This window comes from Fundulus heteroclitus, chromosome 22, assembly GCF_011125445.2.
Source record: "Fundulus heteroclitus isolate FHET01 chromosome 22, MU-UCD_Fhet_4.1, whole genome shotgun sequence".
NCBI lineage: Eukaryota > Metazoa > Chordata > Actinopteri > Cyprinodontiformes > Fundulidae > Fundulus > Fundulus heteroclitus.
Genome location: NC_046382.1, coordinates 12,256,804 through 12,269,349, shown reverse-complemented (window position 1 = coordinate 12,269,349; position 12,546 = coordinate 12,256,804). Strand labels below are relative to the sequence as shown.

The following is a 12,546-nucleotide window of genomic DNA, read 5'->3' as shown; positions in this document are numbered from 1 at the left end:
TTTTTTCAGGTTTGTTTGCGCCTCTCCTGTTTGAGGCTGGAGCTTCTACACTAAAACAGTGCAACAAAAAGCAGGATTCTCACCAGAAATTGTGCAGCATTTTATTTAGCAATTTAGACTTGAAAGCAGTGTCACAGCTGGAGGTGGTTGTGCGGCATCAAAAAAAGCACAAGATGATAGCAGCACCGGTTCATAAAGGAGACCCCCAGCTCCCGCTGAACAACTGGACTGAGAATAAAAGTGAAGCGGACAACAGCCGGGAAGCCGAGAAGGCAAATTACTTGTTAGTATACAGACGCATGTTCGTATGTACACATCTGCAGCGGCAGCTGCCGGGTGAGGATAAAGTGTGGAAGTTATTAAATGGCAAACTCCTGGAGGAAAAGACATAATCATTGTGAATATGTGCCGTTGTCAACACCAGTTTTGCTGGGCTTACTCACAGGCAATGTGTTCAATCACTACAGCATAGGTCTTTTATTTAGCCAGGAAATGCCCACTGAGAGACAGAATCTCATTTCCAAAGGTGTCCTGGCTAAGATGACAGCGGCTCAAAACACACAGATAAGCAGTGATCAAACATGTAAATGAAAAGTGCTAAAACTATTCCAGTGACGTCCGATCACAGAAAATGATTGATGACATTTGTTTAAACGCACTCAATGAGTCAGGTTAGGTCACATAAAGTTGATTTTAGAGCTTCTACGAATGAGAGGTAGAAGTAACCGATGCAAGTAATTTTTAAACTCAAAATTAAGACTCCCCCGAATTCAGCATCCCTTGTTTTAACTGCTGCTTAATCTTAGACTTTAAGAAGAGAGAATCCTCCATCCTTACGTACCTATATTCAGACAATAACTCTGTCTCTGAGCCACGAACAGTGGAAAGTGATGGAAGATTCAAAAAGTTCAATTTTAAGTTGCAGAACGAGACACGTTTTGGTTTAGAACGTCACACAGCGTGCTGGATTGTATTAAAAGACTGTTGAAGTCAATAAAGCACCCAGTATTATGTGAATACACCACAGTACAACCCAGTATTGGCAATATGAAAAGAGAAATTAGCCGTTGATACTTCCTGGCAAAGGGGAACACCTTTGGATACATAAAGAACTATAGAGGAGATAAATTCAACTTTCATACACATTTTTGTTGAAAAGATTGTTTCAAAAGAAACCAATATCTTCTGACAGCTCAATACTTACAAGGTTTTGTTCTAATAAGCCTTGTAGAGGTCTATGAAACGGACTGCACAGTGTTGCTTGCTACCTAGAACCTCAATAAAAGGAAGTAAATTATTAGATTTTACTTTTATATCTTCTTTAGTTGTATTGTCTCTTCTTAAAAAAAGGGTAAAAGTAGAATCAAATATCTGCAGCTGTAATGAAGTACTCAATGATCTCTTTTTATAAGTTACACTGTTAGTACTGTGTTAGACCCTGTTTTACCATTATACTAGCCAGTGCACTTGCCAAAGTGACCAGTGAAAGTAACGTATTGCATGTATTTTCAATGTTTCTGTTATGATGTTTCAATTGTGCAATCGGGGGTCGGTTTTAATTCAATCTTTGTATGACAAAAATACAATGAGGAGATGTGAGAACATGTACAATAATCTAATGGTAGGTTTCTCCCTGTGGATGCACAGCACCGCTGTTACATAAAATATTTGCCATAAATGTAGAGTCTGCGATTTTACTGGAAGTTTCCCCAAGTCCCTTTTTGAATATCTGTGCATGTGCAAGACCATCTTTCCTGCTCTTCCGCTCTTCAGGGGGTTCGCGTTATAAAATCTCCCAAATCCACTCTGGTCTTATTTCCGTCTACTGAGACTTCCTCTTCTTCTCATAAACTTGTACGCGGTTTGCTTCTTGTGACTCTCAGCCATGTGAGAGCAGCGGAGCTACAATGAACGGCTAACACAGAAGCTAACTGCTAAGCTAACCGGATACATAAGCACTAGCAGTGCGCATATGCAGCCAGGAAGCTGAATGATTGTCATGTGGGACAACCAGGAGATAAGGTGATTCCCCCAGAACTCAACGGACAGAGGGGTTGAGAGCAGGATCAAATTTTTTAGACTCCTTTTTCTGAATACATAATGCATTTGCGACTGTCAGGATGGAAGGACCATTCCACCCAATATAACAGGAAGTGTTTCTGAAAAGGATTGCCAACTGTAGCTTTAACATTCACTCTGCACCCCTCTCATTATTCTGCAGTAAGGGAGAGGCACCCTACTGCAGTTGCAAGACGCCGCCATTTTTGCAATCAATGTCGGAAGTTCACCCCGGAGGTTTTGGACGTTTCTTCTTCTTCCTTGTATAATATGCGGAGACCAAGAGAAACCTAAACCTAAGGTCAGTGGTTTTACCTAAACACAGTTTTATCCTCTTCCCTGAGGGCTTACCCTGAAACCCAGACCTAAGGTCAGTGGATTTAATATGACTTCATGAACTTCCTGTTGAGACCGACTTCAGGTTGGGTCGGTACTTCTGGCATTGACTGTACTCTTGCAGTAAGGGCCAATTCATTTTCAAAGTAGCCCCAACACTAGGCCTGAACTGATCTTGCATAAGTCTCCACCTCCCCCCCCCCTTTTTTTATTATTTTTTTTACATCTCCTCTCATCATAAGGCTGCATCATGGTGGGATGCACGTTCTCTGTGTAGATAAAGTTTGCTGTAATGAGTTTGTGCTGCAAACATTTCCGCTGCCATCAGTGATCTGCAGACGGCGGGATGGAAATCAGCGTGAGTTAATGCAGCCGCCACGAGCAGGATAATGTTCCATCTGTCGCAACGCGGTCACCCCGCGGCTCTGCCTGGCTCCCAGCGAACATTTCGACATTGAATTGTTGTTGGTAACTAAGCCGAGATGCACCGGTTCACTGCTTCCCACACCAGGACGTGCACGCTCTCTGGCATATCAGCTCACAACTACCGGCGAAACCAGCTTGATCCTGTGCGAAGCCTGGGTGATGTTTTTGAATCAAACAATGCAGCAGCTGACGGTTGTCTAGCGTCAAATACATTCCCGTGAAGCCTGAGTGTCTTCCAGCAATAATGAATGAAGGAGAGCTAGAACGCAGCTAGCGGTAAAAGGTCTCACTGATGCATTCTGACACCTCCCACCCACTGTTTTTATTTATCTCATTTAATGCAACCAGGTGAAGCCTGCAGGCATTTATGTAAGACAGATGTATTGGCTATCTAACACACCTACGGTTTCCCTTGCAAGTCATACGCTGCAGAAATCCCGATTTGCTGTCTAAATGAAAAGAGAGGAAGAGGGTAAAAATGGACCAGAGGATTGAGTTTTATCTGAGGAAGCTCATGATTAGTGGCTATAAGAACTAGACCCAGAGTGGAAGTTCGGTCTCTGTGGGCACACAAGAGCAAACTAACCCCCTTTAAGGAAAAAAACAAATCAGGAATGAGAAGAAATTCATTTAAATGCTGCTAGGGATGAAGGAGGATGATGTTCAAAAAACTGAACAAAGCTGAAATAATCTGAATCTGTGAAAAAAGTATTTTCACTTCCAGACAGACTTCTTTCTACTGTTGCTGTCACAGATAAATGTTTCAGGTCATTGAACATATTTCCACATCAAACAAAGATTCAAATGAATGCTTCTTGAATTAAAAACAGTTTAATCCCATCTGGTCCAAAGTGTGAAAGTAATTACCCCCCTTAAACCTAATAATTGGCAGGAACAACTGTTTTAATTCAGCGAAACTGGAGGGTTGACCAGCCTGTTTAACGTCACAGCAGAGCATATCAATCTGATTGAAGTCCAGACTTTGACTAGGCCACTGCAACACCTTAAGTTTACAAACTGATGGCTGGATATTTCTCTTTCAATAATTTACTGGTTCATGCACCAAATTGTCGCAAAACTAGTGATGCAGAGCAGCCTCAGACCATCAGGCTTCTACCACCAAGTTTAGTTTACTGCTTATCTTGAAATGTTATGTTAGTTTTATGCCAAATGTGACAGGATGCACACCTTCCACAAAGTTCCTTTCATTGAAAAAAACTTATTTTACTTTTTTTTAGTCACATAAAAATCCTAGTAAGATATGTTAAAGTTTCTGCTAGTTATCTGCCAATAGCTATGAACATGTAGAGGCTATGGATACTATTGCAAATAAAATTCTTGTAATACCTACCAGCATCTATCGCCATGACAAGAAGACAGTACAACCTCTACCAGTTCTCTTCTGTTCTGATATGTAATTCAAAAGTTATTCAAATCCAACTTTAATTTAATAAAGGTTGAACAAAACCTTCCACATTCCACCTCATCATTCTTTCAGAAACAAAGATTAATCCAAAATTGAATTAAAAACATAAAGTGCATAAAAAATATAATTACAATTTAAAAGGGACCTTTTTACAGACTGAAAATTTACATATTAGTGTGTTCCTAGCAAATGTATTAATGTGTCAATTTTAAAGGCAGGCTAAGTTGAGCCAAAGCCCAAATCATCTGCTGTGGTTTTGTTTTTTTCTCCCAAAGTGAGAACTTGCTCTGCGTGTAAATCCAGTCAGAGGTTTTTTTGCATACCCTCCGGCGCCATTCCTGCACTTTCTAATATTGTGTCAAACTGTGCTGGGCTGAAAGGAAAGCCATTCAAACTAGGGGATCATTAGCAGTCAAACTAGGACTTAACCGCTAAGCCAAAATAACGATCGTACTCAAGGAATGAGCTTGGCACAAAGTCTTCCTTCCCTTCTTTCTGCCGTCAACTCCCCTCTTAAACTTTGATTTCATCTTTGAAAAATGGCCTAAAAGCGAGAGAGTAAGGCAGACAACAGCAAAAAAGAGGAACAAGGGGAAGGATTCTAGCGCCACAAGGGGCTTTGGGTATTAACAGGGAAAAGGCTTCAAAGCTGTCAGTGATGCCCAGGGGCCCAAACAGCAGTGAGCGGTCGGGATGCGGAGCAGAGGAGGCTGGAAGAGGGGAGGAGATGTTGGAGGAGGAAAAAAGGAGGCGAAGAAAACGAGATGGAAGTGAGGCCAGGCACTAACGAAATGTTCCATTTATCCACTTCCTTTCACTGTGTTAAATGTAAAGATAAAGTCAGCACGCGTCATGTTGTCTCTTGGGAGATGAATGTGTTACAGTTATCATCTCTGACAGTGTGGTATAAATAACTGGCAATTTCCTGGCCTTTATCAGGGCTCCATCACAGCAGTGATTGGGCCTCTTTCCAGCTCCCGGGAGCTTCTGTACCTGCAGAAACTTTCCCTCAGGTCAGCTGAGCTTTTCATTGCATTTAGAAGGAGAAAAGGGTAAATATCACACAAATTAACAATTAATATAAAGTAAGGGTGTTGTTATTGGAAATCTATGGAGTTTCAACCAGAGGTTTGTTCATATACACCATGGGCATACATTTCTATACCTAAATGTATAGGTATGGTAATACTGTATTTGCATAATTATTGTTCAAAGGAGGAATGAAATGCAAACTATAACTTTAATAATGTTTAAAAACAAGGTCCAGGTCTTCTTCTTTAAAAGGAATGCAGTTGTATATTGCTTCCACTCTGGTAGATGATTGCTTCAAATATCTGATTAAAAGCCCAAAATGAATATAATATTCATCCCCATGATGAGAGTTTATTGATGTCTGACCTGTTGGTGTAAAAACATTTTGGTTTTGGTTATCTAAAACAAAATCTTCTGATTTCCTTTAATATTCCAAGTAGGGCTGGGCGATATGGATTAAAAAATAAATCTCCGATTTTATCATACCAAATCCGATTAATCGATTTTTTCCTCCTTTTTGTTTCATAAAAAGAAATTAAAGAAATTATTTTAAAACCTTGCTTTTATGTCAAGCATTTCGTCAGGGAGTTGACCTGAATTCAAAGTGCAACTAAAAACAAGCTGTAAAAACATGCTTGTAAAAACAAGATGGCAGCCGTGCCATTATAAACAATGAAAACATAACAAAACCTTTGCTGCTAGTGGTATTACACATTGAGCTAAGAACAGGCTTCACTGCACTGATGAACTTCAAACTAAGTTTAAAAAAAAGTAAATGAAAGTAAATAAGTAAATGAAGTACCTCGTATTATGGTAAAAAAAAAGTTTCCACTTAATATTTTGACAATACATTTGCCTAAACATATATTCAGCATCACATGCTGTTCTCTTCATGGAAACCCAATGAGTGTATTGGCAAAATAAAATCCAGATTTTCCAAAAATTAAATCTTAAAGAATTGTAAATTCGAATTAATCGATTAAATCAATTTATCGCCTAGCCCTAATTCCAAGTAAAGCTTGCAATATAATAATTCACACTTCCTTATGTTAAATCCATATATCCACCAGATGAATGTGAAGCCTAGAAAAAAAAAACATTATTACTAAGCTTGTTGGATTTGTAAACACATGACTGATAAATTGGTGAGAAAATATTAAATTTCCCTTTGATGTTTTACGTGGTACACGTTAGGAAGCTTAGTCTTGACGGTTTATCTGGCACCCCTGTCTCCACGCTTTGCTTCTGATAGTGAGCTGTGGGCTCAGTGGGTGCTTTGCTGGAGGCACGTTTCTTCATTTCATTAGCCTGTCAATTGTGGATGGAGACCAATTTGACAGTAATGGTTTAACCTTCCATTGACCTGAATGGAGACATGCAACTTACAGGCCGTCATAAATCTGTTCTGTGGTCAAAAAAAAAAGGTTATTAAGACACATTAAGGCAGTTAGATTATTAAAACTAATCCAAAGGAGATTTTAATTGATGAAATCTATAGCTAGGTTCATTATTAGTCACATTGAGATTTATTTAATGATTTAATTACTCACAAAAGAAATTATGGTAATGTTTTTTTTTTTTTTTTACATTCTTCAAACTATGACTGAAAGGAAGAGGTTTTAAATGTTGCAAATCTCTAAACTGAATAAAATCTAAAGTTCATCAGTCTTTAATGAATCAAAAGAGCTTTTATGAGTCAAATGTTCTCTTCACTTTGAGAGGGGAAGGGAAAAACTGAGGATTGATTCAAATGCTCAAAACCACCCGGACCTGTTAGCTTTCAACACTAAAGCTGCCACAAGACAAAGATCTAAGCACCTGACTGTGTCTGAAATCTGAAATCAGGCTGTTGTCTCGCTCCCAGAACTGACTGGACCTCTGCTCCTGCAGTCCCCAAACTCCCTTCTCTTAGCTTGGCTGACGGGGAAAAGCTCAGAGCAGATAAGGTCTCTCTGAGAGGCAGGTGGTTGGTCCTGGCTAAGATCTTTGTGGTTCCCAACATTGTATTTGGACCCAAGTTGGATAGGAAGGGAAGGGCTTAAAGAATGTTACTTGAAGAACATAAGAAAGTTTGATACAAACCAAATCCTCATCACAACCAAATCTCATTGGGGTTATCAGTTCTTTCCGACCCAGCAGGGTGACGAGTTCTCTTGCGTTCTCTTACTGAACCCAGATTTAGCTCAGCTCGAGAGCTTGAAACTTTCAGGAGGGAGCTGTCAGAAGGGCCTGATCGACCAATCAGAGACAGATTTGGGGTATCATGGAAGCTGGATCAAAAAGGTAATAATAATAGTAATATCATCTTTATTGTCATTGAAACATACACTGAACCATACATCACAACGAAATTTGTTCTCTGCTTTTAACCCATCACCCTTAGGGAGCAGTGGGCTGCCATGTGTGGCGCCTGGGGAGCAATCTGGGGGTAAGGGTCTTGCTCAGGGACCCAGAGTGCAGGCGCTGGGGATCGAACCTGGTACTTGCATCCTTCTCTGAGTGCAAGCGCGCTGCTCTAACCACTAGGACACCACTCCACATACACCGAGACACAGCTCGGTAGGCGATTTGGAGGATATTTGGTTTGAGCACCAGCGAGGACGTCTTCAGAGACCTGCAGAAAAGCAATTGTTGTAGATGAGAGGTCAAACCTGGGCTGTTTGTGTGTTCTTCAATTTTCTTTTACTCCATTCTTTTCCGATAAATATCTCCATCTTTCTCGGAGTATTTTACGTGCCATACAGTACGTTCGCCTGGGTGGTCGCTCAGTGCCGTAAACCCCACATATAGTGCTTCATTTCTACTTGGCGATGCAGTGCTGCGGCCTGATCTACTTTTGCTATGTCTCTCTTTGTCACGAGCAACAGGCTGCAGGCTGTTTGATTGAGAGATGAGATGCAGCATCCAAAACGACTGAACCTCAAGGCGGCTCGGACTGGAAAATGGAATAACACGCATACACTGCTCGCTGTTCCCACACAGTCCAGCCACAGCCCACCACCCACCCGCCAAATTTGTATCTCTCTCTCTCTCTCTCTCTCTCTCTCTCTCTCTCTCTCTCTCTCTCTCTCTCTCTCTCTCTCTCTCTCTCTCTCTCTCTCTCTCTCTCTCTCTCTCTCCCCCCGTCTCATTTCACGTCACGCTGCCTGTGGCTGTGTGCAAATTCACTCACTGTGCAAATGGAAAGCAGATCCGCGGCGTACGATTCATTTGGTCCTCACAGTCCTGCTGCAGGAGAGTCTCTTCATGCTGTTCTCCGGCACATTTCAAATTGAATTAAAGATCATTCATGCAAACTGATGCACAAACAATTCATTTCAAGACTCGCTCTCGCCGCTCTCGCCGTTTTTAAGGCCTGTGTCGTCGCCTTGGGTTGGATGGTGTGCAGAGGCTTTGTCATAAAGCTGAGTTTTTTCCCCTGCAGAACATCACATTTACAATTAAATGATCAGCAGACGCTGAGGTCCTCAGTAAAAAGCAAGCCATTCCCACAGGGAGCCATGTCGATGGACATTTTATTTATTTATTTATTTACTTACAACCATAAATTATCTCCTTTTTTTTTTTACATTTCAGGGCTGTACGCCGAAAAGCCAATTATCAGGACTGATTGCATCCCTTTTTTTTTTTCCTCTTACAGATGCGCAGCACTCGCGGTGTGTCTATTTGGCCTGTGGGCTTTGTGGGTGGCCGATCATATGAGCGCCCCCTGGTGTCCGGGGGGAAAGTTGTCGGCTGGTACACAGGCTGGAGACCAGACAGACCCTTTGCTACTGACATGGCAGGTAAGAAGCGCACTGCCGAGCTAATCTATCTGTTTTGGTGGCTTTTGCTGCCTTAAGATACATCGAGAGAGACGAACAAAAGAGAGGTGTCGTTCTAAACAAAGTATTTTACCTCCAAACAACGCGTTCAAAGCAGCATCACCCTCAGTAGTCGTCTTCTGTCTGACTCTTCTGAGTCTCCTTAATGGTTCTGGGGGAATTTTGTCTGTCAAACAACGCTGCTTCTGGTCATTCAGGTTTCCTAACATTTTCATTTGGGGCAGCAGTCATTGTGTCTTTGAGCAAGACACTTACCCCATTTTGCCTGCTGTCGGTGGTCAGAAGTTCTGGTGGCGCTGATTGTCTGGCAGCTTTGCCTCTGTCAGTCTACCCAAGGGCAGCTATGGCCACAGTGTTGCTTACGGCATCATGAATGACTGAATGTAGAGTAAAGCGCGTTGGTGTCCTCAGGACTTCATAAAGGGCTTTTACAAGTACAGGCCATTTACCATTCACTTCTGCACAGCTCGCTTTCAGGTCCCATGGCAACATTTCAGCCATTGCAATGCCTTGCCTCTTTTCTTTTTCAGTGATTCTTCAATAAAGCTGAGGTTGGCTCGATGTCCCGCTGATGACCTAGCTTCAGCTGTCAAGAGACGTCTTTCCTGTTTGACTGTAGAATACTTTTTTACCGATCAGGTTTAATTAAAAAAAACCTAAATTCTCACTCTCCGCGACCATTCTTGGTAATTGGAGTAAGGTTAGGTGCAAAATACAGCTTTCTGTATTATGACATCTACACTCTAGCTTAACTTCTTCTATCTGATGGACATTGTTCCAGATGTTTTGTGGCTCTTTAAGAAGCTTCTTCTTTTTTCTGCCCAGCCATACTTTTCCTTACGTTTTTGTAGTCACCAATGACTCTTATCATGCCAACATTTCTTGGACCTTGGCTGTAGGTGAATATGCCGGGGTCGTCTACTACTGGAAGGACTGGCTCAATTCCTAAAAGTTATCTCTCTGTAAAAATGTGGCCTGTATGCTGTTTGAAAATCGCCTCATAACTCTTCACAGATTGTTATTCAACACTACGTTGCCTCCTCGAGGTCGTTACTGCTGTCCTGCCGCCTTGGCATTGTGCTAACACGGCTGGTTGTATGCTCCGTGGCAGCAAACTTCCAAAGCTTCTGCGTTTATAGAGGTGGTCACGCTGTTCCTGGGTGCCTGATTATGTTGTAAAATGGGGGAGAAAGTTTGGAAATATTCAGAGCATCATCGTGTCCATTGCTGAGATGACATCGATAAAGACAACTAAAGTGTTTAAACAGGCAAGTCTGCTTGATTGGTCAAAAAATGGTGCAACACATCATTGTCCTTCAGTTTCTTTGAAGTTCTCAGATCTCATTGATTGAACAGCATAAATCAGATATGTTGGCCACCGACATCATGTTGCGCTCTCTCCTTTCTGAGTGTGCCCACACGAATCACGCTGCTTTTCATCGGGCGGCTGTTTTGTTTTCTTGTTTTTTTTTTTCATGGATTAATTTGCCATAAAATGAGATCTGATCTTTCCAATTAAACGTTCCAACTGTTACTCCTCCACAGAGGAGCTGCTGTGCGTCTTTGCCTGATAGTTTATTCCTCAGATAAATCATCAGGCAGGATTCAAGAGCTTCATTTAATAGAACGGTGCTGATTAGCGACGGACTGAACAGCTTCAGGGTACCAGATAGTGGAAAAAAACCAACTCTTAGTTTCACCTGGTGACATGTCTCTTGCATTAGTTTTAAATGAATGCAGTATTTAGAAATATCTCACCAAACACTAAAATGATAAGAAAACATGTCAGCTTTTGAATAACTTTAAACAAATGAGAGACCGCTCAGCGCCGAGAGTGTATGGTAAACTCTAATTACTGGATTTTTCACAGAATGTAAATGTTCAGACAGGCGCACTCGACGGGGTTAAACTGTTTACAATCACATTCGCAGATGGACTGGTAGATCAAAAACCTATTCAGAACAAGGTTGAACTTATGCATATGACATCAAACTTGGTGGAGGAACCTTTGTGGGCGTGCAGGACAGTAAGACATTTCTTGCATTTTGTGACCAAATTTGCACACATTTCAGGACAGATTTTGGTCCTTCCATGTCTCTCACATGTTAATATGTGTTTGCAAATTTTCCGCTTCTCAGGGAGTGTTGGTTTGAACATCCATGCAAATTACTAAAGTTCTTTGAGTTGAACATCGTCAGTTCATCCTGATGACTTTTTGCACACTTTTTAATCTTGCCTGGGAATTTTTGTCTGCTACATTCATGCCATTGCACAGTATTTTACGTCATCCTGTAAAGTGACTGCTTTCTGTCTTTTTTGACTCACACATTTAAATCTAAGCACTACTTGCACACATTTAGCTTCTCAGGAAGTGTTGTCGGTGCATTCAACTTGAACTTTATGTCTTTGATTTGTTTCTGAGTGCTATGTGTGAGTTCTGAGCCGGTGTCTCACCAAAAATTTCATTATGGTTACGTAATGGCAACAAAGATCCTTGATGATCCATCTTCACGGTTCTGGCTCAGGAAAGGGGGTGTACATGCAAGATTTTTACTCTTACACGATCTGAAGTCTCACAATTTTCTAATTGCTCCATTATTCTTAGCGGAGCTCACAGAAACACGTCGGTAGAATAGGCAACGCCTGGCTGAAACTATAAATACTATTATATGTGATTCTTCTTCACATCACCAGTAAAGCCTGAATTTCTAAGAATGAGTTTTGAATAAAGTGAACTCATCAGGAGGCCTAATGAGAGCAGCCTTTTTAAATGAAACTTCCATAATCTTTAACATTTTAGAAGTTGACTAAACCCTGTAGAATCTGAGAATGAGCTTAGGTTTTCTTTTTTGTGTGTGATTTCTCTCAGCATTTCACAGTCTAAGGTTATGGTAAATCTGCTGCCACGTCCACTCTTCTGGAGACGGCCAAATTCTCAAAATGCTTTTAATTTCAGAAGATTTATTTCTCTCTGTGTAGAGGGATGATTTTAATATTCTGTGATATCTTTAACATGTTGATCCTGAACACAGCTCATTGCTAAAATCAGTCTTTGGTGACCTCACCCAAGTGCATCATGGGATATGTGTTGCAGGAAGCAAGACGGCTGCTGAAAAGTTGATGTAACGACTGCCAGGGTTGTTGTTAAAAGTTTAAACTTGGTACATCTGAGGCACTTTGTGCACACAAGCACTGGTTCAAAACTCAAAGGCTGCAATGATCTATCTAGTTTTGGAAATCGCTTTATAGCCCTTCCTAGATTGTCGGGTTGCAACAGTTGCTTTTTAAATGTTATTTTCGGCCAATTTGTGAACTCACACCAGAAGGCCGACAAGCAAAGTGTCAACATTCATGCTTTTACAGAGGTGATCCCGCTTTCATAGCAGCACCTGGCTGCTAATTTCCCTCTTAAAAGCAGCAACAGTGTTTATAGTTTTTCACGTC

The 12,546-nt window shown here is 41.2% G+C and overlaps 1 protein-coding gene across 1 annotated transcript in view; it reads left to right on the top strand.

Moving 5' to 3' along the window:
- The window catches only part of b3gat2 (beta-1,3-glucuronyltransferase 2 (glucuronosyltransferase S)), a 38,104-nt gene that overhangs the window by 16,218 nt on the left and 9,340 nt on the right, over nucleotides 1-12,546 (top strand). The window contains exon 2 of the mRNA XM_036126553.1: nucleotides 8,919-9,063. Coding sequence (XP_035982446.1) covers nucleotides 8,919-9,063 — 145 coding nt within the window. The remainder of the gene's footprint in view (nucleotides 1-8,918; nucleotides 9,064-12,546) is intronic.